Source organism: Rissa tridactyla, chromosome 1, assembly GCF_028500815.1.
Source record: "Rissa tridactyla isolate bRisTri1 chromosome 1, bRisTri1.patW.cur.20221130, whole genome shotgun sequence".
Classification (NCBI taxonomy): Eukaryota; Metazoa; Chordata; class Aves; order Charadriiformes; family Laridae; genus Rissa; species Rissa tridactyla.
Window position 1 is genome coordinate 2,755,916 of NC_071466.1, and position 26,887 is coordinate 2,782,802.

The 26,887-nt window shown below is 39.4% G+C and overlaps 1 protein-coding gene across 14 annotated transcripts in view; it reads right to left on the reverse strand.

Annotated features, from left to right (window-relative positions):
• Nucleotides 1–26,887, reverse strand: part of DLG2 (discs large MAGUK scaffold protein 2) — a 1,057,033-nt gene that overhangs the window by 629,951 nt on the left and 400,195 nt on the right. For 9 of the 14 annotated variants that reach the window (XM_054188265.1, XM_054188274.1, XM_054188271.1 and 6 more), the window contains one exon: nt 8,657–8,737. The exons of 4 other annotated variants lie outside the window; for them this stretch is intronic. In XM_054188265.1, coding sequence (XP_054044240.1) covers nt 8,657–8,737 — 81 coding nt within the window. Of the gene's footprint in view, nt 1–8,656; nt 8,738–20,449; nt 20,616–26,887 lie in introns of those variants that run through there. One more of the 14 variants, XM_054188281.1, reaches the window with a different exon arrangement.

The window sequence follows — 26,887 nt, forward strand, 5'->3', positions numbered from 1 at the left end:
TGGCCAAAGCGCGCTGTAACTGTTCTTAGATAAGTAGAACACATTACAATTATACATGTGTGGGGAAAGATCTAAACCAACTCATTCAATGATAAATACAACCTACAGCAGTAGACTTTCAGAGTAAAGAAGCTATATATATTCTAACTCCCAACAATATACCCTGCCTTGTAGATAACCAAACTATAGGAAAAGTATAACTTTCTTAATTCTCTGGGGTTTCTCTGCTTGAATTTGACAATTGAACAACTTTTTTATTTTTATTAAATAGGGTTGAAATAAAGAGCGTGTTTGGCTCACATTCAGGATGCTGAACATGAAAGGGTACCTTAATCCTCTCTGTCGATGGGATTCAACTGCTTCTGGAAGTCTAAAATTTCTACAGGCTAAACTGTAAGCTAAACTCAGTGATTCCTCATTTGTAATGCACTCAGTAACCATGTTTTTTTGTAAATGAGCAATATTTTTTTTCCCAACAAAATAAAAGTGCTGTTTTCCTGTTATTGAGGGTTGGGTGCAAAAGGCATTGTAGAAAAAGATCTCCCACGGTAGTAGCTGAGGCCAAGAGAGTTAATTAGTTTGCTCTTTATTCTGACTTGTTCCTTTTTGTTCTTTAAAATTCTCCACATTGTCTACTAATTCCTGTATCTCTTTTCAGTACTTCATTGAATAAAGGGTCTGAATAAAAATGTTTTTTATATCTGGAGTCCAACATCAAGAAAAAATTTAAACCAAACGTTTTCTTTTCAGAGACGTACTCACTTGGTATTATGGAATGTTCTACATTTCTCTATTGCATTAAGAAAGAAAAAAAATACACTTTGATATGAGTTTCCATGAAACACAGCCTTGTACTGTAAAGATACAATTTTATCTTGATCACTTTTACCCTGGGAAATACTTTTCAAATAACATATGAAAAAATTCCTCTTGCAGCTGTAAACCTCCTATAAACAGTTTATATAAACAATCAACAGGCTTTGGGCTATCTACAGAAAGAGCATGTATTACCAATAAAATTAAAGACACTGTTTATATAGCTCATATTTCACAATTTCTTTGTGCTCTTCTGAATTGGTGAAGATTTGCAAGTATGAAGCAAAGAGAAGAAGCATTTAAATCCCTTAGTTGGAGACCGAATAAATTAAAAAAAATAAGTAGGGCAGTTTACTGAGGCAGCAGGCACCAATTTAAAGTAAAGGCACATAGGAGTACACTTTAAGATATACTTCTTTTTCAGAAATATTTTTCCATTGCAATAACTATTTTTCTTAAGCTACACATTGAATTATGTCCAATTTTTGAATTTACACTCTGAGCTAAAAGAATTACATCAATCATCTCTACTAGTCAGGGATTTCCCAATTTTCTAACTTTAATAAATAACAATATTTTAAAGTATTTAATCAGGAAGTTGCCTCCAGCAGCAATGAAAGCAGTTACGTTTCTTACGGAGAATTACCCTTAGCTGCAAAATTTTTAAAAGCTCTGAAAAGGTCATGAATTCAGATTATGACTTCAGGCCCCTGAAGTTTTCCAGAGCTGAGTTTCTCAACTCCTTACTGATGTGTAAGGATGATTTCGTGCAATTCAGAGATTGTCTAGTAACTTGCAAGATTACAAAGACTGCTGCTTTTTCGATTCCTTAGCTTCAGATGCTGTGGGTCAGTCTTTCAGAGCTGGGAAGCACCTGTAGCTCTCACGATAGCTAGCTGCTTGTCCAACCCAAGTTGACTTTATACCCAAGTAATCAAGAAATCCTAGATGTTTCAAGTAAGGAGGTTTTAATGGAGCTAAGTGTGCTTCAGCCTCATCCAGAGTAAACTGATATTAAAAAAACAAATTAAAATAAAAAATATTATGTCTGTCATGAGGGAAAAAGAAACCTCTCAAGGAAATTAAGAACAGTCCGATGTTATAACTTGATGACATAAGCTTCTCTACCTAAGAATGGGAATGCAGAGGGTTAAATTAAAGTCTGGCAGCTCTTTAAGTTTTACTGGCTAGGGATGAGAAATAAATTTCCTCTTCCTTAAAAAGGGCTGACTTCTTTACACTGATGTAAGCCATCTTTCATCCCAGTCACCGATACGCATCTCACTGTTTCCATGCGGCAGATGGTACAGGGACCACAGGACACGGGAATGGACGCGGCCTCCTCCGGGAGGAAATACAGAGCATATTCAGCAGTGCGGTGAGGTTAGGGTTTACTCCAGAAACCAGGGTTAGCGGATGGTCAGGACCACACTTTTGCTCTACAGGAGGCTATGGGAATTTAAACTAACACAAATATTCGGCACTTTTGGCTTCGTTTCTCAAGAATGCAGGAAGGGCCTTCAGCAACTGCGCAGCTACCTCTTGGGCCCCTCAAAACTTACAGGGTCTCATACAGGGTTTCACAGTCGCTTCATGGAGAAGTGACTGTGAGACTGAAGCCAACATCATCTCAGAACACAGTTATACCAGCCTCAATGGCAAAGCTTTACCTAATGTGATTTAAAATAACTGAACTAAAACCCCCTAGTTTTTAAAGTTTATGTAATGGAAATGACAACTGACCCGGCACCACAGAGTAAAATTATAATTAACAGGAGACTTTTCTGAAAAATGTCTGTGGTGCCTTGGGGAACAATGTAGGTCACAGCATCAATTAAAAGCAGAACCACCTCTTCGTTGCCTCTGTAACATTTAACCCCAAATCATTTTGTTGCTGTAAATTAAACAACCCACGCTGCATTACATCACGGGAGTAAAAAAATTCAAGAATAACTAGTTTAAAAACTCATTTCAAGGTCCAGCACTCACTTTACCCCATATAACATAGGCAAGCAATACAGAATACTGATGTTACCACTGTTTTCCTCAGCTTTGTTGAGCAAAGCTGCTATCTGTATATTCAATGTTCTTTTACATTACCTGGATATTAATATTAGACCTCTGATGGAAAGTAAGTGAGAATTACTTAACCGAGGATTAAAAACAGCAATTACCCTTGCTGCTGATTGCAAAGATTGTTTAAGAGTCTTGGTAACTGGAAGCTCTAATGAACACTCTTCTATGCAGGAAAGCAGAATATAGAAATAAATCATTTTAGATAAAGTGTATCTGCAGGGGTCATTATAGACAGTTTACTTAATTAATTTTCTAATATTACAAGAAATATTAAAGATGATTGTTAACAGAAGCCACCCAACAATTTAAAGACTTTCACTTTGAAAGAATTGCCCACAAATAGCGTCCCTTTTTAATATCAATAAATTCATGTTTTGTAACAACAAAGACAATTTTCAGTAGCATTCAAGCCAGAAGAAAGATATTTGGTAATAAAGCCTCTCAAACACTGTCTACCTTTGTAAGTGTTCATCTAGAAATAGTGGGCAATGTCTTGGATTCATTTAAGTCTCTGGAATTTTTATCATTTGCTTCAGTGGGAGAGGAACGAAATGATTCTGAACAGCTTGGGAGGCTGGAAGGTCAACTAGCTAGCAGTGGTAAGCTGGACTGCCTGAGCAGTATCTGACAAAGTCCATGAGAAAGACCACAAAAGAACATTAACGGACACCATAAGGAAAGGGAAAATAAATTTATGAAGTGCACCTCCTACTCTCCTACGACTCATGAGTAATCATAAATGATGAAAAGGTACTGCAGGCAAAATTAAACCTCATGATACCCATGCAATATTTTCAGCACAAAAATTCTTCACAGAGAAATGTGTGAGTTGATAATTCTATAGGGGTATATAGGCAAGAGCAAAGACTCATTTCTGAAAACTTAGCAGGGAAAAAATCTAAATAGCTATGTTAGTTAATAAATATGTCCCTGAGTACACAAAGGACGTAGACACGTACATCAGAGAAATTCTACTTTAATACAATCAAGTTTTGAGACTCAAACTCTGCCTATGTTCTCTACTGCATTCTTCACATTACAATAAGCAGCACAGGAGCTCAGTTCCCCTTTTCCCAGGTGAAAAGTTAAGATTATGCAAAGAATACTGACTTCTGACTAGCCTTATATCCATCGCTATAACAGCTCAGTGTCAGTGTTAAGGACTGGAATTCCACTGGTGAAGCCTTTCAGCAAATCCAGAAGTTAAAAATGGAGTGGCCAAGCTTCAGAGAGTTTACAGAGCGTAAATCAAGAGACAACAGATAGAAACCATCATTCAGTAGTTCTCCATAGGATTTGACCAAACTCTTAGACCCTCATTACCTAGACATTGAATTTTGTTTAGACATTAAGACAGATTTTCCTGGTGAATGGAACAAAAAGCATGAAGATGTATTTTTTCAAAAAAACTTCACAAGTGAGCAATGGACCCTTCCATCCTTGCCTAAATGGAGAGGAGAGTCACAGAATCACAGAGTCACTTTCTCACAGTGAATGACATAGGGTAAGTAGGATGGGAATGAGCGAAGGTAGTTCATTTTAGGTGTGAGTCAAAGCAGGGAGCTAGAAAAGAAATGCTATAATTGGGGGCAACGGCGGGGGGGAAAACTAAGCTGTTTTAATTCTACTTTCTCTAGGGGTTGATCAGTGCATCTATAGACTTGTAGACTAGGGGGCCTCAGTTTCCTCTTACCTCTAAAGGTTCTGGAATGTTATTGTATGAGAACATATAATTCACTGCGCTGAGAATATGTGTGATGGTTGTACAATAATGAACTAGTTATATATAAAACAGATAAAATCTCTAAAGACTCTTCAGTCAGTATGATGCTTCTGAAAGCACTTTTCAAAAGAAAGGAAAATTTTATCTCTCTTTTACAAACAAGAAAACAAAGGCAAAGAGAGTGGAGCAAGCTGCCCAAAATGACATGAGAATAGTTGCAAAGCCAGAAACTGAAACAACATATCTTAAGTCTGGAATCTCGTTTCAAAGACAACCCGATCTTCAATCAGTTATACCAAATACCATTGAGGTCTCGATGGCAGACAGTCACACGGCACTGAAACAACATCCAACCCTCTCAACCAAACCTTGCTGTTCTAATCCAAATTGAGCTACTCCAGACTACAAATCAGTGACGGAAAATTAATTCAGAAATCAGTGATCTTGGGAAGACTCAAACTTCATCCTCCACACATGTAGGCCAGGAGATGGCTGTATATATGATGGTGTATATTATGGAGTTAAAAGAAAAAGGAAAAAAAAAAAAGACATATCTCCAACAAAAGCACAATACAGTGAACCTAAGTGCCTCATAACTTATTGTGCCTTTTTTTTTTCCTTGGGACATTAATAACAGAAGTGTGGATGACAAAGAATACAGGTGTCACATGTTTTTGTGAGAAGCCTCTTCAGGCAAGCAGCCAACAGCAATTATTTCTGCTGAAATGTCAAAAGGTAGCTTTATGTAGCAAGCCTTCTAGCTTCTACATACAGTCTGACTGATTCACGTTTGCGTTAAAATGCAAGCTGCAAATCTCAGGCCAAACAAAATGTAAAACGAGAGAAGGAAGGAAGTAAAAAGGAAGTAAATGCTCTCATTAGAGCAAGTAATACGGCTCCACATTCCTTCATTTGAACTAGTGGCTGGGGAAGAAGCTGTTAAACCGCGTTAGTTACAAGAATTGAATCTCCCTTGACTATATCATCTAATCCCACGTTCCTGTGTTGAACTTTTTGCTGACTCTGCTGGAGGAGAGAACAGACACCTATAAGATTCAGGGTTTTGAGCAGAAAGTAGCATTGGATCATTGAGGTTAGACTCATAACGCTGACAACAATGACTCATTTTAAACTAAAGTGTGCGTTATCTATTTCAGAAAAGCATCTAATCTGGAAAACAAAATGAGATTGAGATCTACCACGTCACCCAATAGTTTGTCCTATATATTCCCATGGCTAAACACGCCTGCCCAGCTTTTGTTTGCTTTCACCCCGGTACCTATGCTGCTTTTCTCTGCTACTCTGAAGAATCCTCTTATCCTCAGTCTCCCCACAGCAATACACTGTGGTTAAATCATGTCTCTCTATGGAAGAATTTTTGCCTACTCTAGTCTCTTTTCTCTCTCTTTATATAAATTTAATAAGTTTTAAAAGTATAGACTCCAAAACTTGGCATGGTATTTCCATAAGCTCACTGTTGTTGCACGTACAAATAAAACTGCTTCCTTTTTCTTAACTTCTAGTCTCTTTTTTACCATTCAAAGTTCATAGCACAAGCCCTGCTGAGTTGTCTGTTCTTTCCTCTGGAACCTTCTTAGTGTCACTTATTTCCACCGTAGGGGTCCCCTTTGTGTGTGTATGGCTGGTGTTGCTTCCTTCCAGCTCTGTAATATTTCTCTTCTAGGGAATAATAACTTTGTTTTGAGTGGCCTCTGTTTACCAGCCTAGACTGTAACTGGATTGCTCTGTTTGACTGTTGTGTCCTCTTTTTTTTTTTTCCCCCTACTTTTTCAATCTTCACATCATCTGCAAGTTTTACCATCCAAAAATTCATGCCACGTTCCATCCAAATGATTTATGAAAATCTTGAAATATGTTGTTTACATCCAGTTCTGAATCCTGGAAGACTATCCCTCAAAATTTCCACATAAGGGCCATTTCTCATTGATTAGTACTTTGGGATCTGAGATCTCAGCTAATTGGTCCTTAAGGAATATTATTTTGATAAAGTATATTGTTATTTATTTCTATCAGGTGCAATGTAAAATTAAATCAAATGCCTTACAAAAGCCTAAACAACACTTAGGACCATTCATCAGCAAATTCGCATTCCAAAATGAAGTTTATCTAACATAATTGCTTTGCTTTAAAACTATGCTGACTATCGTTAATTTATTCCTACCATTAATTTATTCATATGCTTGCTTTCTTAGCTAAAACCTCATTAATCCTTGCAATATTTTTTTCCAGGACTGATATATAACTAACCTGCTCTGCAGGAAAAAAAAAGATAAAAATAATAGCATGATACTCGCACTCCATCTCTCTAGAATTTAAAAAAATATTCCAACAGTTCTCTTCAGCCTCCTTTTTTAAGGCTCTTAGGTGAAAGTTATCAAGTAATGAGCCTTCTCATTTACTTATTTTATCACTGGCAGATGTTGTTTAACACGCTTTTAAAGATTCAGTGCTGTTTGCATAGTAGGGACACTGGATCTCCTACCACCATATGGGCTTGTTAAGGAGCAAACAGCACTTCCCTCCTACTGCGTGCCAGTCAGTGTCGAAGAGGTATCAGAGCTTTTGTTCATCTTTGCATGAATAAATGACACGATTAATTAAACAGCGATTGACTAGCTTCGTTTCTTCTTCTTTTCGGTGTTGCAAAAAAGCAGCAAAAATTAGTTATGTGCATCCAAAATAAACCAAGAAATAAGATTCATTAAACCTTTCTCAAAATCTCAGGAGGCAGAAACTGAGTGTCCAGGTACATACTATAAGAGTTATTATCCATTACACTTGCCAGTGAATTCATCCTGGGTTGCCACCTCAAGCACCGCATACTTTTGGCCCTTATATTTAGGAAAATTACCTAGACATCCTAAGCTGTTATAAATTGATGTCCAGCTGGCAGAGAGCTGTGCTAGGGTCACTCAGACTTATCATCTGCCCTATTTATCCCAGTGTCTTGTTAACTCTGAAATCAAAGGATAGCAATTCGGACATCAACAATATTTCACTTCAGACTACTTTTACCAGAAATATCCCATTAGTGTGCATTATCCTGATATCTTAAACTGCCGCCTTTTCCTCCCGAGATTGCAAAGGACCCAGCTGGCAAACCATCAAAATATCAAGTTTCTCACACATCTATTATCATAATGGCAGGAGGTCATACACTGAAAACTGAGAACACAAATGCAACATAAACTAAACTGAATATTTTGATAACAGAAATTTATGGAGGTTAGTATCCCGGTGCAATAGAGTCACTGACATTTTTGTTTGATTTGGAGGTTTTTTGTACTACTGTTTCCAATGACAACTCCTCTACTGAAAAATCTCTTTGATAAAAAAGCCCCAGAAAACCAACAACAAACAATTTCAACAATGCTCTTGTCTGTCAGGCTCTTCATGTCTATGATAGCAGCACTATTCAACAGAAATATACTTCGTCTTCCTGTCCTATATTCCAGGTTGGTCCTGCCTGTTACACCTCCGAGACTGATTGCATCTCTGCAAGGCCAACAGACAATAAAAAGAAATTTCAAAAAGATAAAGGTGAAATTTTCCTGACCCCTTGAGATATCTAAAGTCTAGACATTTACCTCTAAGTTATTTGACCATAAAGAATGTCTAGACAATGGACAGAGACAATCATTTTCAGGGCATGATCCACCTCCACCTAAAGGAGACATCCAAGAGAGGTCAGAAGAACTGCACTCAGGAAGAGTTTCTCCATTGACTACCACGGCAATATTGTTGACTTCCTCAGATGTCAAAAGTCAGGTGAGGCCAAACTGTTTTCCTAATAGCCCAATTGGTTTTCAGTTTGATCAATATGCAGCTGAGGTTTCTTACATGCCACAGCATCTTAGCAATTATTGAGGCATTCACACAAATATTTTTTTTCAACTTGAAACAGGTGCTTTTGGGTCTAGGGGAGCATAGGTGAGAAAAATTGGCAAAACTATGAAGCAGCAATCCAGAAACTATTTCCTTCCCTCACTTATTTCTCATAGCTAAATTCACTACTCTCACCTGTGCATTAGTCCATTCCATTTCAGGAAAAGGTCCCAGCTGAAGGCCTCTACCTGTGGGATTTTCTTCCTCTTGGCCTTTCTGGAAGTACATAGAGACATCTACTCAGGACACGTTCCAAACTCAGATTTTTCATTGTGTTTGCATATGGTGCTTATTTTTGTGTTTTTGCTTCCCAGGTTGTTTTTTGGGGGCTGGGGTCTCATTTTTGCTATTAGTGCTTTGGGAAATAAACCAGCGTGCCATCTATTCCCTTCAAGTTTTAAATTGGTGTTAATACATGCTGAATTGCTCAGAGGCTTTTTAACAAAAAAAGAAATGGCATTATATTATATAATATTCAAAATGTGGGTGCATAGTATTGGTTATAAATCGGGAATATTATAAATATATGATTGATTATAGATACGGAATAGCTATTTATCCTTCAAGGGAGAAGTAGCAAGGATTATATATTTTACAAGAATTAACACTGTACTACTGTATTTCAGTTTATTTTTAGTATGTAACATCTACCAATCTCAAGTAATTTATTAGCAAATAAAGCAAAAAGTCTATAAGGAATAAATAAACATTCTCTTGACAGTCCACCTCTTTCTAGCTAAAATTAGAAATAACCCTGTTGCTTCTAAATTTTAAAACCCACTCTAATTATCACTATGAATTTGTGAAGTTTTAACAGTAGGAGACTATACATTTGCTTTTAATGAACACCAGGCTTCGTTTTTTGTGAAAGGGAAAATCTGCCGTGAATTCAGGCTCCTGCCTAGGCATGCGTCAATGCCCTTGTACAAAACACACGGCTTCTTAAGAAAGAACAACATGGAAGAGACCTGTCAGTAAAAGGGACATTCATCACAGGAAATTTATGTTGCAAGGATTGCAGTTTTTGCTAATAGAAAAACTACCGAGTCTGTAGCTATGCATCCAGTAACTTTTTTTACAGAATGTTTAACACCTGAGGTACTGAAAGGCATTTTTATGAAGTCCATATTCATTATAATGTTTAAGTAATGCTGACCCTCACCTTGTCGTATATTACTTTAGAGACTTTTTTTTTTATATATTACTAAAGAATACAACTTTTTAAAAACAAAAATGACAAAAAAATTAACACTTTTTCACTCTCACCTGCAAGATTAAGTCTTTTTAACCAGCAAGCATAAAACCCCTAGGCTAACAAGTCGTTCAGGGAAGTCCTGAGACACTGTCGGTAAAAAGAATGGCTACTAATTGCCAAAACCCTAGAGAATAATATTTTTTAATGTTCAATATAGTCTAAGGAAAAGGGAATTTTAGCTCTACTTAAAAGGATTACTGCTGTCATACAACAGTGTCCTTAAGAACTGAGGCTTATATTGACACTGTTAAACTTCAGGCATTCAGATGTGTCATCTGGGAGCAGAGTCCTTTGAGACACGGGAAACTCCTGAGAGCGGTTCAGAGCTCAAACACACCGAGTCACTCTTTGGAGGATGCATTCCCACCTCCGCCAAGTGGGACGAATTGAGGTCTGAATATTCACCCAAGCTCATACCGACTGGATTTTTTTTTAACGTGACAAAATCTGGAGTAACTTCTTTTACAGCGTAATACGTGGTCGTGGAATTCCACACATCAGGAGCAAGTCTACCGGGAGCGACCGGGAGGCATTAAATGGACAAGTCCACCAGGGATGATGCATTTTGACCACAGGAAAGTTCTGCGTATACATAGCTGAGTTTGTGGATTTGATTATGGAGACTTTTGAAAAGAAATGTGCAGTTTCATGAATACAGATAGAAGAAATGCTCACAGAGCGGTAAGTTCTACTCTGAGGGAGGAAACATCAAATGCAAAAATACAGAGTAAGGAACATCTATGTGGAGATCAATAACCAAAGAGGGGCCAAGAGTGAAGTTCTGTTGCAAAATGGCCTTCCTTCAAAATACAATCATTGCTGTGTATAAGGACATGGGTTATGACTATTGTGCTGTGATCACCGATGATGAGACACCAGCAGAACTGTATCATTTTGGGGGCACTGCTTTTTAAGACAGGTACTGAAGAAGCCAAAGAAAATCTACAAGAGAGGGAAAAGAGTGATGACGGATTCAGAAATCACAGCCTAGGAAAGACTGAAAACAAGATATTACATGGGGTTAGTGATATGTTGTCTCCACTACAGACAGAATCCAGAGACACCATCTGAAATTTGCTGCTGTGAAAAAAAGCCTCCAACTTCTCGGGTGCTGAAACACTGAAACAAATCCTTTCCAGGCCTACATGCTGTGACTCCATAGCTTTCATCCACGGGAAGTTTATTCCCTAGTAATTTCAGCAATTTAAATTGGGAACCAGATTAATAGCCAGCTAAGAGCAAACGGCACTTTCCTCTGTGCTAATTTTAAAGAAAAATAAATATACTTGCTTTCAAATCAAGACTGTACGAATGGCACTACATGGATATACAGTGTAGAAATGTAATCCTCATTGTAAAAACAGGCTCTTGAATAAGCTCTACTCAAATGGAAGTGAGATATCATTCTTAACCATCATTCTTCATAGGCATCATAGCATATGTTACAAATGTGACAACCCTAAAGCTGAGATTGAGTTTCCCAGATAAAGTTGCCTTGTGTCATTAGATGCACCAAGGTATAATTTTTTTCTCCAGCCGCTGCTTCGGAAAGGTATGGGTTTCCCTCTGCCATTTCTGACAGCCACATGCACATCTCAGATCTCGCAGGACATATAAAATAGCACTAGATGCCTATCTTAGAGGACTGAATCTCACCTAAAGATGAAGATTTTTATATTTTTTTCAAGGAGGTTTTCTATTTGCTGTAAACATTGCCATTGATACTAGTTGCTACATGCTTTAAATATAAAGCTTTGGGGTTTATTGCATAGAACATCTAAATCTCTTGCTCTTGAACTAAAAAAAAAAAATAAATCAAGTTTCAAGCTACCTTAAATGGTATGAGCTACCATGACAGTTGTGATCCCTTGGGAGAACTCACTTTTAAAAACCCAGTCAAAGATTTACATAAGGCCTAGAGACAAACTCACTTCAGTGTTCAAGTATTCCACTTTTAGGAAGGCTTATATATACCTATAGCAGGATCACTGTCTGGAAAGCCTTCATCTTCAGATTAAGGACCGACCAATTTAGTACCATGGAAAAACAATGGCAAATACTAAATACTAGGAAGTTCCTTGGTCCAACAAAAATTACCTTTGTACAAGAACATGATGCAGTGTGATACAAGTCAGCCACACAGACTGAGGAAAATAAAGTTTTCTGTTTAAAAAAAGTCTCCATAACGTGAAGAAGATCCCATGAAAATTTCAAGGAACTACAAAGTTCCTGTTAATCTTATGTAGAGGGCACTGAAGCATTGCTACGCCAAGTAACAGTAACAAAACATGAACACAGGGAGAAGAAATGTGTAAGGGAAATTGTGATAGTGTTTTTAAATAAAGCAATAAAAGTTGTTGCACTTAGAGGAACTTCAATATACTGAACAGTGTCTGTGATCACATTGCTAAATTCAAGCCTGTTCCTTATGCCAATGATGTAATTACTAGATGAATTCTGCAGAATTTACAGATATGCAATTACAAGTCACTAAAATCGACATTTAGCACGATGTGATGAAGTTTTGTGGCAAATAATTGCCTTTAAACTAAAAATTTCAATTATCCCAGACAATGAGGGGAAGGCAAGTTTCAATGAAAAGCTCAAAAATATATAGGAGGCTACAATTTCCTTTTAACATTTGAGTCATTCCTCTTACCAACTTGCCACAGAATAATACACAGTTGATAGCACTTTGGCGATAAGTCCATAAATACTTTTAAAACAGGCTTGTGAATGAAATGAAAATTCAGGAGCAGCAGATGGGTTTAACTGCTGTTAAATGTGGAGTGGTTTCCAAGAACATGTTGTATGTAATAATAAATAGCCAGAGACATAAAGTTTCCCCAGTAGTTTAAATCCCGAGCGTACAAGCTAAGTGAGGGCTTTCCGGCTTTGGCTCGCTGCAACATCCTTACATTTTACCCTGGTCTACAGCAGCAAAAATGCTTGTTATGGACAATGTGTGTCAGCAACGGGTGCAATTAAAGCAGCGCTGAGCACACTTTTACAAGCAGGCGGGTTTAACACGGGCTTTCTGAAACAAGAATAGCTCTTGGCTGTGCTTGCAGGTTAATCACGTTCAGCACCAGCATATTCATTGTCAGCAGCGGATAATTATGCCAGTGTACACAGTGCCGCCGTTTGTGCATATGTTTTACATAATAACCGTGTTACGAATCGCCTCCCTTTCTAATTCCTGATCGGGGTGTGGTGATTAGGGCGGCGTGCTGCATCTAGGATGTTTGCAGTCAGGATCTCACTGCCTCCGCGTCTCGTGCCCTGTTGTGCTGAAGCAGAAGTAAAGTCCCGAAGGCCCAGAAGAACTTGCAACACGTTTTCTCTTTGTACTTAAGACAATTCTGGCTTCATCTCCTAATCCACCAAAAAACGGCTTTGCCAGGTGCCAGTTATGACTAAGTTAAAGCTTCTGCACTTCTTACCGTGTATCATTATATTTGACTGACTCAAATATTTGTGACATGGAATAAAGCTGGAACTCATAAAGCCATACAGTAATGCACAGAGGCACGGGAAAAGAAGGGTTCAAAAGAATGACTGCAACTGACAGAGAAAAGAAATCTACATTGGGATTGAAACCCAGAAAAAAAATCATTGCTTTTACCTTCCCTTAAGCCAATTGCTTCTGTAAAAACAAAGTGGTTTTGAGGAACCGTGGAAAAACACATCACTGGGTCCAAAGAAGTCTACGGCGTTTAATGCAGACCTGCACTTTAATATATGTATCTGCCTGCATACAGGCACCGAGGATGATTCTGGTTAGTTCGTATACAGTGCCAGTAACTGCTTAATACTGTCTTGGATGAGCTGGAGGGAAAGGGAGTAGTAAAGGAACAAGTGAAAGAAAAGAAAGTGAAGAACCAAGCGAAAGACCCGTATCAGAAAAGACCACAGATGTCAGACCTTCATGTGGGTTACCAAGTATACGTTTGCTCTGTTGCTAACCTCCTACCTTCCACTGCTATTCTAGAAAATCATGTTTTCTAAACTCTCATCCCATAAAACACCTCTTTTTCCAATTAATTATCTATCTCCATGAAACCAAATATTGATATAGCTATTGCAAAACCACATCTCTCTAATCCTAGTATTATACTCCATTCATGAAATGGATAAAATTAATTCAGTCTACTGATGCTCATGTGGCATTCAGTGATCACTTGGTGCCCAGGGGTCTTCTAAGAGATCTTTCTCATCCCTTGTCTGCTACTTACTGCAAGGCTTAGAAACGCAAGATTTTTGTCTGGGAAACTCAGCCATTAAAGCAACAGTCTCCAAAACACGCCTTTCATTCCCAACCCAAAACTAACGGTAAAAAAGCACCAGCTGTATAAGTTAACATAATTTTGGTCAACCTAATAAGTAACCCTACCAGAGGAGTATAATTAGTTTGGAGATTTTCAGACCTGCTGCTTCTGTCCAATGTATCTCAACTGAAACAGAATCATAGAATCGTAGAATCGTTTTGGTTGGAAGAGACCTTCGAGACCATCAAGTCCAACTGTTCACCTAGCACTGCCATGTTACCACTAAGCCATGTGCCTCAGTACCACATCTACGCGTCTTTTAAATACCACCAGGGACGGTGGCTCAAACACTTCCCCAGGGAAGCCTGTTCCGATGCTTGACAATTTCACTACTGGTGTCAAATGGACACAAAACCACTTGTTTTGGTTGCTCCCTGTTCAAGCTGCTGCCCGTGCTGATTAGTTCAACCTGCTGCGATACTCTAACACCGCTACTCCTGGAAATGGCTGCACCACCAAAAAGAAGGGGGCTGAGTAACTGCTCAAGCCTGGACCTTCATTATTCTCACCATTAGATGTTACTTGAAGCCCAGGCTGGCTTGGGTCACTCCAGCTGTCTTCTTCCAGGCCAAAACTGCCCTAGAAGGAGCCAGACTTAAGCAGTGGGTGCATGAGACAGGTTGTGCAGACAGACTTTCCGATCAGCAGTGTAGACACAGCCACTTTCTGCTATAAGAGGTGCACAATACCGTTACCTGAGGATCAAGTACCCAAGACTTGAAATTGTGTTGATTATTTTGCCATGTCTTTTTCTTTTCGCATTTGCAAGTCTCCAATGAGTTTAGGGGTGGTTTCTAGCAATGCAAACATACTTGTTTTCGGGTTTCTATTAATCAGACTTATCAGTGATGACAACTTCACTTCACTGGAGAGAGACAACCTGGAATTTGAAACTGCTGACTGTGGATCACAGTCTGACTGATTTCGCAATAGTGGTTTTGGGTTGGTTTTTTTTTTTTTTTTAACATTATTTTCACCAGCCATTTAGACAGGGAGTTATGGGGATAAGAGATTACATGATTAAACCTAACCTTTATTGAAAAGTACTTAGACACATGCTCAGTAAACTGTGGTCTGTTCTCTGATATTACTCTGCAGCAAAAATGGATTTGATATGCATGAGCTCCTCTTTCACAGGAGCACCTTCTGATAAAGGCTAATAGTCAAGCACAAATACATAGGTTTGTGGAATTTTTTTTCCCCCTGAAAATGTGAAAAAATAAAGTTTGGGTTTTTTTTCCCCAGGAAGCTATTTTTTTTTTAACAATCAACACAAACCTCTTCTGCATAATGTAAGCTTGCATATACTGCAAGGCTTCGGATCAACAGCGCTGCTCTTCAGCTGATGCCAATTCAATATATTTTGCATTTTCTCTTGTGGGTTGTTCACTCTAAATGACCTTCTTTTTAATACATTATTTCTGTAACATTTTGGAGATCATCTTTCCGATGCCCAGCTTCTATCTGATCCAGGAGTTCTTCCCAAAATTGGTAGTACAGGTTAAATACATGCCACTGCCAAATGTAGTCATTTTCCAGTGTCTTACCTTGAATCTGCTCTGACAGCCTCTCTGCACATCTCCTCTGTGACCAGGCTGGTTATTAAAATCTGATTATTAGGAAACAAATTTAGGCTCGGGACAATTTTTCTACTAAACCTTTGTCAAACGCATCAGAGATTTTGTCTTCAACCAGCAGCTCTCTTACAAGTTTATATTCAGTTCACGAATCACACATTTTAATGAAAAAAAAAGTTCTTTATCTGTGGAAAAATGGGGATTTCCCAAGCCCTTTTGGCAATTCGTTTGTATTCAATATTAACTTAGATTGGTTTCCCATGAGCAGGGGCATGGCATATTTGCACCCACAACCTGAAACCTTTTATATCACAGCAATCTGTTCAGTCTTTATCACCTGTAATGCCAAATCTATTTCCAGGCTTCACAGAGGGGAATAAGAGGATTGAAAAGAACTTAGTATTTCAATTATGAAGATCATAAATGAAATAAGATCCTCTAATTCTTTCAGCTTCCTAAACTCTGTATAGTAAGACTAAAGCATTCATATCCCTGTGCTGCTCTCCCCTCAAAGAAACCATGTGTGTTGAGGATACAGGTGCCAACATGGATCGCTGTTGTGATCTACCTGTACTCCCAAAAAGCAAATAGCATAATAACATAAAACAGGACTTAGTTCAGCTTTGACTAAGGAGTCTGCTTTTTTCCAGAGAGCTTCTGGTCATGGCTTTCTAACCATTCTAGGTCCCACTGCTTGTGAGGATATCACAGATGTGCTTCCTGGAAAAACATTTTGGCTGTCCAGCCTAGTTCCAATGGCGATATAAGGAAAGAGTACCTTCCAGGGATGGAAAAAGCATATTTTTCTAAGGCATCTGCTGATGCATCAAGCTCATACAAACCTTTGGCATAGATTTTCTCCAAATCATCATTCCCTTCTTTTTTTTTCTTACCAAAGCTAATAAATGTACTTGCTCTGTTGATCCTTAGCGTACGGGATATTTACCCAAATGCATAAATTGGAGATTGGTTGGTCTCCATTATCTCTTCTGATGCCTCTGGAGACTATAATCGTGCTTATCTGCTGAGATGAGGGTGTTAATGCCATTTTAATAACAGAGACCTGTTTGCCCTTCACCTGCCACTGGAGAAAGCACAGGTTTCCTAGGTGTGGTGCGTGTCTACCACAGGCACACTGGAGGATGTCTTAGGTGCTCAATGGCATTCAAAATGCTGCCAAATGCCTGTGTTTTGGTAGGTTTATTACGCCTGGAGAATATTTTTCCAGCCTTCACTCCGCTTCCTTCATTTTTAGGAATGCAGCTCCCTGATAAGGAAAAGGAGCTCTCGTATTTTCCGCTAGTAAGGGTATGTTTTCCTTAGTACCATTAAGAGATGACTGTCTTCAAGGGTGCTGATCATCCATCCAGCTAGTTCAATACTTCTTTAATATGGGGTCTCCGAGGTAACCTCTGATCTTCAGAGACCTCTCTCCCTGCTCAGCTTTTGCGCACTGTTGTGGCTCTGCTTCTTTAATTTACTATCAATAGTAAATTTACTATCCAGTATCCGAGCCTGTACTTTTCTAACAAAGAAAACAACTTTTTCTGATGCGTGTGCCATGTCCAACTTCATAAATGTCCCATTTACTTCTAGTTCAATGGTGTATTAATCTCCTAATGAACTGCTGCTCATTGCTCCTATGAGGATTCATCTGAGCAAAACACACCGTCAGTTCTTGCCAACTTTTGCGAAGCGATATAATCCATCCTCCCTCTCACATCTTTCCTTTTGTGACACCCAGTGGGTTGGCTTCTGTTAACTAACTCTGTTTCTGTAACCCCACATGGTTTCTGCTGCAGTCAGAGTTGTGATGACATACACGTAGCTCTTACAGTGTTGAGGTTCTCAATCAGGATAAAATTGTCCACCTGTTACCCTGAGTCTGGACTTTGTCCCTTCCTTTGTTTGTCTTTGCTTTTCAGACTCTCAGTGACGTCTGACGTCCCTGGGTTTTTTTTACCCTCCCAATCACAAGAGCTGTGTTGGGCTGTGACTTGGGCACGCTTAATCCCTCCTCCACTATTTTCTGCTAGAGGACAGCTAAGCAGGCTTGATGGGCTCTTGGAAGAGCTCCAGCTGAACGACTGGGAGAAAACAAACACAGGGTGTAATACAGAATATAGAGTCAGCATGTGTTCACGGCTCACACCGAGGATCGGCAGCGTGGGGAGCACAGGAGACTATGCTTAGGTCTCAATGCACATGTAACCAACATGATCTCTCATCGGAGACTCAACCCACCAACAACGTCAAATGGCTCTTCAATCACAGAGTTACCTCAACCTTTTGTATCTCTGATTAAAACCATTATTCATATTTCATGCGCAAGAGGTATAGAGCATTCCGCATCCTTCTTTACTTCAGTTTTATAGTCTTTTTTGCCTTAGGCAACAAAAACTATCAAACATATCAAGGATTTCAAACCAGCAATTGTAAGAAAAGAAGCTGCCCTTTGCTGGCATTCACTGCTTGCAGAAGTAGAGTGGTGTTGCTTTCATTGTCCTCCACCTTCCTGGAGAATTTCAGCCCTGGTGAGACTGGCTTTGAAGTGTTTCACTCTCCCGCTCTGTGTATTTTCTCTCTTCCTTTTAACTCCTTCTACAACTCATGCTCAGCAATCCCTTAATTCTGAAAATGCTCACAAGAGGTCTCCTTCAGATTACGTCTAGCTGGGAATATCCAAAGAAATCTGATGTCACCTCCCATGACCCAGAGACTGTGTCTTACTGACATGAACTCATTCACTGGTTATCTGAGAGGACTAACCTAAAAGAAGTCTGTCATGAGGCTTGTTTCAAATAAATCCTACCCATTTTTAAAGTTTAAATTCAAACCTTTCTTTCTAACAAAATACAGCAAATGTTATTACAAATGAAAGAAAAGTAATTGCGATGAAAGACATTTGGGGAGTATAACTGCGTAGTATTTTTGAATGCCCTCATGGGTATAAATATACATTTTAGCTTTTGTGCTATATCCAAATAAATGAAATATACCAATTCAGAAATATATTGGCAGGACATCTTTGTGCTCTTTAATTTTAGCACGATGATAAGTATCAGACATTGACCTCATGAATCACAGGAAAAAAATGTGCATTTAAAGAACAGAAATAATTGCTCTACCTCGGTAAATCCAACTTTCCCATATTTAAAGGAGAGTCACTGTTTAAAGCCATTCCCAAATTTAATTGTTCTAACATTTAATCCCCCCAATGACAAGAGAACAGAATTTTTATGGAGTTCCTATCTTAATATTTCTCAGTTCTCTTTAGATGAATTCTTGGTGAGTTAATACTTGTATCTCCTTTCTATACTTACAGTGCTTAGAGTGAACTCTCACTTTTTCTGTCTTTAGGTTTATATCTTTGGGATTTTAGAAGACTGCAAATCTTCAGGTTATTCTGTGAGTCTGCTCAGAATATATTTCTACACACATTATGCTTATGTTTTGTATACATAATGTTATCTCTATTGACTTTATACAACAGCTCAGCAAGAATATGGTTATATTCAGTAGATGCAGGGATGTCTATTTATTTTTATAGAAAATATGATACACCCTCAGTTCTTCCTCTAAAGTATTAATCCTCTCTCTGAGCCACTACCCTGAAGAATTATGTCACTGAAAATAGAGTTACAGGGCAACCACAGGAAAAAAAAGAAAAAAGAAGCTGTAGTTTGGAAAAGTACTTTACGTATGCTTGTAAAGCTCACTACTGCAAATATGCCATTCACTGAATTTCATGACAGTAATAAAAATGTATAGTAGCCTTTAATGCCTTCAGCATCTAGACACATCTCGCGATAGTGTAATATGTGGGCAGTTTTTGCACAAAACTTTCCCTTATTCACTCTGCCTGCACAAAATAACTCAAATTTCTTACAGCTGTCAGTCTCTCCCCATATCAGCACTAAACACCTCCCTCACCCTGATCATCAGTCCCCTTGCTCCGCTAAGACCTTAATTTATGAGAGTGATGGCTGATGTGAGCCTTTGGGAAAAACTGAACATGGGCGAGGAAGGGGACGGAGATGAAGAGATTAAGGCGGCATCTCATGGGAACGCCTGCGAGGAATGCCGTTCCTCCAGGTGATACGGGAGGACTGGAGACAATTCTGCTACGTCACCAGACCACTGCATCCTCCGTAATCCTTGATGGATAGGGGAATGATGCCTATCCCTTTTTGAAAAAAAAAAAAACCCCAAAAAAAAACCCAACAAAACTTCTATGGGTGAAATTAGCTCTGCAGTATTAAGTGCTAGCATCAACGTGCAACGTGTAATCAAATGTTTCAGACATAATGAATTCATCTGAAAAAAAAGGGGGGCCAATTTCATCTTACTAGCTCGTTGGACTCATGACTGCAGGGTGTCTGCCACAATTGTAGTTAAATTTGAAAAATGATAAATCAGATTTATGACAAGATATGGATTGTTCAGGCATTATGTTTTAACATGAACACTTATCAGACTGGACAGAAATCCAAAATTTCCTCTACATTGCAACACTTGGCTAGAGAAACAGCAAAAATAAATCACTTTTCAAGATGAGATTTCTGGTCTGATTAACATCTTCCTGATCAGCAAGTCCTAAATCACCCTGACCATGATAATGAATGATCCTATTTTACACAAACGTACACACACATCCATTGCACACAGGAGACAGAGCTAAGGTTGCCATGGGAACTTTACCTCCAGATTTTTTGGTTTTGTATAATTAAAATAACACAAGCCTAATGTTTTAATAATTTAGTTTTACCTTGTAATTAATTGTGTTCGTGTTTTCTTCAGGCAGGAACTCGGTTTATCCGATGGGTACAGCCCAATGCGACAACTTTATTCAACATTTCCAAAACTTGGTTTTCTAAGCAGGGGCTATTTTAAACTGAAGTCACTGTGCAGGAATGACTACAGTATAGCATAGAAATAGCTGCGTTAATGTTAAACCAGGTTGTTCAGCTGCTGATAAGATAAACTCCACGGCAGCAATGAACTTAGCACAAGCTGCGTGGTTGCACCATAGGCTGTGCCAGCGTTTGGTATAGGCTGATGCTGAGGGATGGGAAGAAGGAGAACACTTCTGGGACCTGATTCCTCCCCTCCACCAGCAGCCATTGCCCCACATGCATTTAATTCACCTTCAGAAGCACCATCAGTCCCCAGCCTTGCTCACCAGGCTTGTCCTCCACTCGCTCTTTCTTGGTTCATCCCTTTTTTTCTCCTATGCTCTTTCAGGCCAAGTCACAACTTTGGCTGGACGTTCAGAAAAATTGAGTTAGCTATGAGTGTAGGAATACGCTCCGGCTCCTCACGCTGAAATTAGGCTCTCAGTTTTCAGAAGAGGTGACCTACAAACCTCACTGATGTTGGCAATTGAACGTACGCAGCAAATAGCCTTCCTCAACAAGTCTTCCCTCCAGACGAGGGCTTCTGTGTCTTACAAAAGTTGCATGAAGACACCAGAAAAGAAGAATGGCCATTGGAGTCACCTGTCTTTTCAGTAAAGGCAAACTCAGTGTTTTGTGCTGTCAGTCTCTAGAGCAAGAGGGACTAAAAGCAGCGGCCTTTCCTCCACGTTTGAACATGTTGCTTCCTCTAGAGACTTGGACCTTGCCACAGGTTGTATGCAAAACAGAGGATACTCACACCGTGCAAGGATTATTGACCTACTTGCAGTAACATTGCTGCTACTGACCCCGAGAACATTAGCTTCAAAGCCTGCAGTCGATATACATGTACAGACACTGCTGTCAGTGCTGCACACATGCAAAAAGTGCTTTCTGAAGAGCCAGCTGGTGTATTTAAGGGGAAATGAACTGAGAAAAACAAAGTCTTTGTCACTGTAATGAAATGAGACCTGACCATATAGATCTGTACTGAGGAAGGAGTTTAGTTAAAATATTCAGTATAAGTCTCCTCCCTAAAGGAATAGCACTTAATACATGTTAAAATATAATTGTATAATTGGAACTCAAGTGTTTGGGTTATGTAAAAGGTGCTGTGGGCGTATCAGCTTAGACAGATGTAATTAGATCTTGTATATTAACATTTTTCCCTTAAAGAAATAATCAGCAACATTTTTAGTAGTGGGGATGCTTTAGCCTAGGAACTTGGGGGAAAAGAGGTGCTGTTTGGACCTCCTAATTTAGCTCTGTGTCTGCTTTGTTCTTACCTCTGCCACTGACTGGACTGTAAGAATACTTCTGCAGTAGATTGCCTGCTTAATGCAACCCCAGCTGGGTGCCCACACAATGGCAACGCTGCTACTGCTTTTGGCGAAATCAGCATAAAACTGAATCGCCTGCAAGCATCAATCATGGTGCTGAAAATAGGACTAGATAGTAGCATTAAATAATACAATACTTGGCATGTATCTATAGTAACAGGTCATACACTGAAGCCGCAAAAGAAGTCTGTGGCAGGGCCAGGAATAGAAGAAATCAGAGCTTCAATCTCTCCTTGAGGCAAGGGTTAACGTCTTATAGAGAAAAGAACGAACAGCCACACATCATTGCTTAGCTCAGCCAGTTTGAAGGGTACAATAAAAACAAATATGGTTTTACTCACAGTAAGTCAAACCACAATCAACAGCTACAGCTTTTGAGTATCCAGTGGAAGGCCTTGAAAAATCAAGTGGATGTACGGGAGGATAGGTTACTACTCCATCACCGGGTGAAGACAGGAGAATGACACTGACTTCTTGGATTTTCAAATACAGTGCAAAGCTTTCTAGAGAAGAGGACGTGTTTTTTTGAAAACAGTACACTGCATCTCTAGAAAGTGGAACAGCATAGCACAAATTAAAGTTGTTGTCAATCTTGTAATTTTTTTTTTTTTCTTTTTTTAAGATAAAAGAAGAGATGTGCAGTTCCTCAAGCCAGGAAAACAAAACAAATCCAGAAAAACCACCCACGTACAAGGGCTACACCAGGTATTTTCTAATTTTATTACTGTTATCCATGCTTGTCTTTTCAAATACAAGAAAAACATCCCACGGAAGAAATTCCAGAAGGAAAACCCAGACCTTAAGCTCCTCATTAAGAAGTTTGCACCAAACTTTGTAATCCAACAAAAATCTCAACTGAAATCAAGATAGGGTTAATCCAAAATGGAAATATTTCCCCAATTTCATATTTCTCCCTCCACACAATGCCAAATGAAGGTGTCCTTATGTCTACTCTACTCATACGAGGCTTTCTGAGGAGTTTGAGAACAGTACAGGTATCTTGTTTTTAGGTAAGTCAAAGGCTCTCTTGGTAAGTGAAGGGGAAAAGACTACTTTTTGGCTTTGTTCCTAAAGTCTCAAAAGATTGGGACTTGTGGATTGAAAGACTTGAGTAGACTGAAACAGAGCGCGCTCTTCAATACTCACCTGCACTGACATGACAGGCAAGAAGAAGCAAGGAACGGTCACCAAGACCGACAGGACAAGCTTTCCTGTCTTCCCTTAGTTCGACCCACACCATGTATGTGACAAAGACATGGACAGCCCTTTCCCAGAAGCATTCCCAGCACAAACATCAAGCAGCTCAATTGAATTTTGCCCTAAGGCTAGTGACTGGAAGGTCTCAATACACTTAATAAAGGACTTTTTTAAAAGGCAGATATTCAGACCAAAAAAATGCAGCAACAATTACAGAGCTCCTTTAAAAATTCAGAGCCTTTTGCACTTGTCAGTATTTCATGCTGCATTTGTTCTAAAATGGGTTTTCTGCTGTGGGATTGTACCTGAAAATCATCTTTGCAGACAGCAGCCGAGCACATCGGTGCATTTGGGAGCAGGGAATAGCAGCAAGTTGACATGTCTCTAAGCAGTCTGCACTTTTCTTAGGGGTCAAGCAGGAGCTCAGCAGCAAGCCGCTAAATGGTCATTTGTACCAACTCTGCAGGCAAGGCCATCAGGTTATCTACAGCCAAAGAAGCGATGAAAACACCTGTAGCTCGTAGCAAACACAGCCAGAAGGCCGCCACCACCACCTGAAGACTGGTTGCTTCCAACCACAAAGCTGCCAAGTCCTCAGGTGTCTCTGCTCGTATTTATGGCGCTTAATGCTAAGTGATAACACAATGAACAAATTAAAAACAAAGTGCTTTGCACTTCTTTTGGGATCTCACCTGCTAACCTGTATGTATGATAGACACCTACAAGGTCTCTCTCTTTTGGGAATGGCACTATAACTTTAAATGTCGTTATATAAGTATGTGTTGGATGTAGAATTGTTTTCCTCACACACTGTAGGCTCAAGAATATTACTATAAAGGGGAGAAATTCACTTCCTTTTCAAAGCTTCACACACAGAAACTGTAATTTGCAGAGTAACAAGTTCAAAAACTATTCAGCTCTTTCTGGTTTTCAGCACCTTCTCTATTGCCCTGCTACAGCTTCATTATTTTCTTATTCCTTGCAGTACACATCAGTCTTTTTGGAAGAAAGAAACCATTCCATATTAGTCAAGAAAATGAATTTTGCCTTGCAGTTGGTAAATGAAGAGTATCAGAATTTTATTCACATGCAGAAAATAACAATATAATAGCCAAGGAACACCAAAGAAATACTGTGTTTACTCTATCACGTTTGCATGCCTTGTTTTGTATTCAAAAAAGCCATCTAATTCATGACTACGTTAGCTCTCTTTGGTAAATTTTGTGCCAAAACTTGTTGGCCCTAATTCCAACTAAAACCCAACAGATACCAACAGACCACATGTCATGTTGTACTTTGTAGGCATCTGATGCTTATGGAGCTTTTGTCAAGATAATCTAAGTATTATAGGAAAAGTAAGAGAAGCCAATCTTCTGGAACCTTGTACCCTTTAAAAAGGCAGCAATATTTTCAGACCCAATTACCAAATTTCTTTAGATACCAACTCTGATTGAAGTTTGAGAAAATTTTGCACATAAGCATCTCAATCAAAAGCCCTAACCCTAATTTCTGAAGCTAAACCACACCAAAGGGTAGATGTCTTAGTAACTGATGTGCCTTGGTCTTTACATCTGTCATTTACATGGTTTAGCCAAATCTGGAATTACTAATATGGAGGTATTTTACTGCAATACACTTTATCAGTCTTACTTTGGTCTTCGCATCAGCTTCTCACTATCTAAATAGGGGAATAAATAACGTAGGAAATTCAAAGCAGAATCTGCTCCCTTTCCCTTTCTTTGCTTATTTTAATTTTAGTTGCTCTTAATTCAAGGAATTAAAACCTTCTTAAGAAAGAAATGCTTTAAATACATTGGCAGGATTTAACTTATTCGAGCTTTGACAACAAATCGTGTTATTATTTACCGCACCATTCAAAGTCCTGTTTGACTTCTCACTCTTGCATAAGAGCGTCAATGTGCATTTTCTATATAAGGCAAATAGACCTCTCTATCACAAACATTTTTGACACTTTCAAATGCAGCTTTACAGCCTTAAACAGACATTCCGCTTCTCCCACCCACCCGCCATCTCATCCAAGGCCTACAGTCACCAAATTTTCAGAATTTAAGAGTGGGAGTATTGCTAATGCACCAGGTAAGCGCAGAGTTTAGTGACCTGTTTGCGTATGTATGTATATGTGAGAGGGGATGGACACGTTTCCTTATTCCCGTCTGCCATCTACTCCAGAAATGCCCTGTTAACTTCATTCTCCTCAACCACGTCCACTGACCTGGGGTCTAACAGTGAATTTTAAGTAAGAGCCAGTCACGGCAAAGAAAGCACATAGGCATATTTGAGAAGTAAAGCCAAGCAAAGCAGGCGAGAAGGTGTTGGGCTCAACACAGGAAGCACTGAAGGAAGAGGAGCATCACATGGTCAGATCCTTGGAAGGTTCTCAATTGCCATCAAAAGCTGAGGGGGCTGGTATCTCAAGGGTCTCGACCTCAGAGTCTCGCAAACTCCACCTGAAGCACACAAGGTGAAATCCCACCCCCGTAACAGCAGCCCCTACAACCTGAGCCCCTGGCGACGCTCCCAATTTTATCAAAAGGGGCTAAATTGCCTCTCTCCACATCTTCTATTGGATCAATGGAAGAACGGGGAGTGACTCTCAGAACATTTAACCTCCCTTCCCGTGTTTTAAACTCTGGATTATGCTTCCCAAATTTCCTTCTTTTTTAGCTGAAGAGATATTTCAGCTGGCGCTGCTTAAAACCCAAACCGTTTCTTCTGCAAAGTGAGGTGTACGGCTGCATGCTAAATCACCTCTCATTTCTCCTGCTTCCAGTGAAATTTGGTGATTTATAGAGGTCCTTTCCAATCAACATTTCTACCATTCTGTGATTACTTCGTACACATTCTGATAATGTGAGCCGACCCTTTTCTATCTAGGCTCCTTTCTTTTATGAATAAACTGAAGACAGCAGAAGAAAAATCATCAGCCTACAAAACAACTACTTCTCATTTAATAACAGAAACTTTATTAACTTGTGAGGCCCTATGCTGTCTCTCCTAGTGAATACAAATAGTCGAGAAATAGCTGGTGTTTGCACGCAGACTGTGGATTAGTTTGAGAGCAGCTCCGTTTCTCCGTCTCAGCATGCTGAACATTTTTCTTCCAATTACACGGGAAAGTAGTAGTTGCTAATGCTCTGTGAAAAGGTGCCGCACTCCAGCACCAGTAAGAGATTTACACATCAGATTCGTACAGATTACGGAACTGTAGGCAGCAAATTAAACCTCTGTTTTAGGAAGCCAATTCCAGCATAAAATGCAACAGCCTGAGGTTCATCTCCCAGCTCCGTGACGGAGACGATGCCCCTCTGTCCCGACAGCTGTACCTGACTGGAGGAACCACCTGTGAAGCTCAGGGCACCTACAGCAATAACACTTTTAACACAAAAGCTCCTTCTTCATAACCAGATCTTGCAATCCCCTGAAGGTTTGTCTTGCAAAGTCTCACTTCCCTCTGTCGCTGTTAGCTTCCAACACCTCTAAAGGCTGTTGAACTTCAAGACACTGGAAAGACATGCCCTTAATGCTGGAAAATTCAAGAGCTGCATGCCTGGAACTCGCATGGGGGTTGATGCATATAGTAAAGAGTGCAAAACACCAGGGCTTTACGGGAGGAGGTGCAACAGGCTCGTGCGTAATACGTACATACACACAAAATTAGATCCGCAAGCGCATTTTCTAGGTCATCTTCTTCTCCCTCCTCTCCTCTCCCCCTCCTCCCCTGGGTTTTCTTAATTGTTCTGGGAAGGAATACAT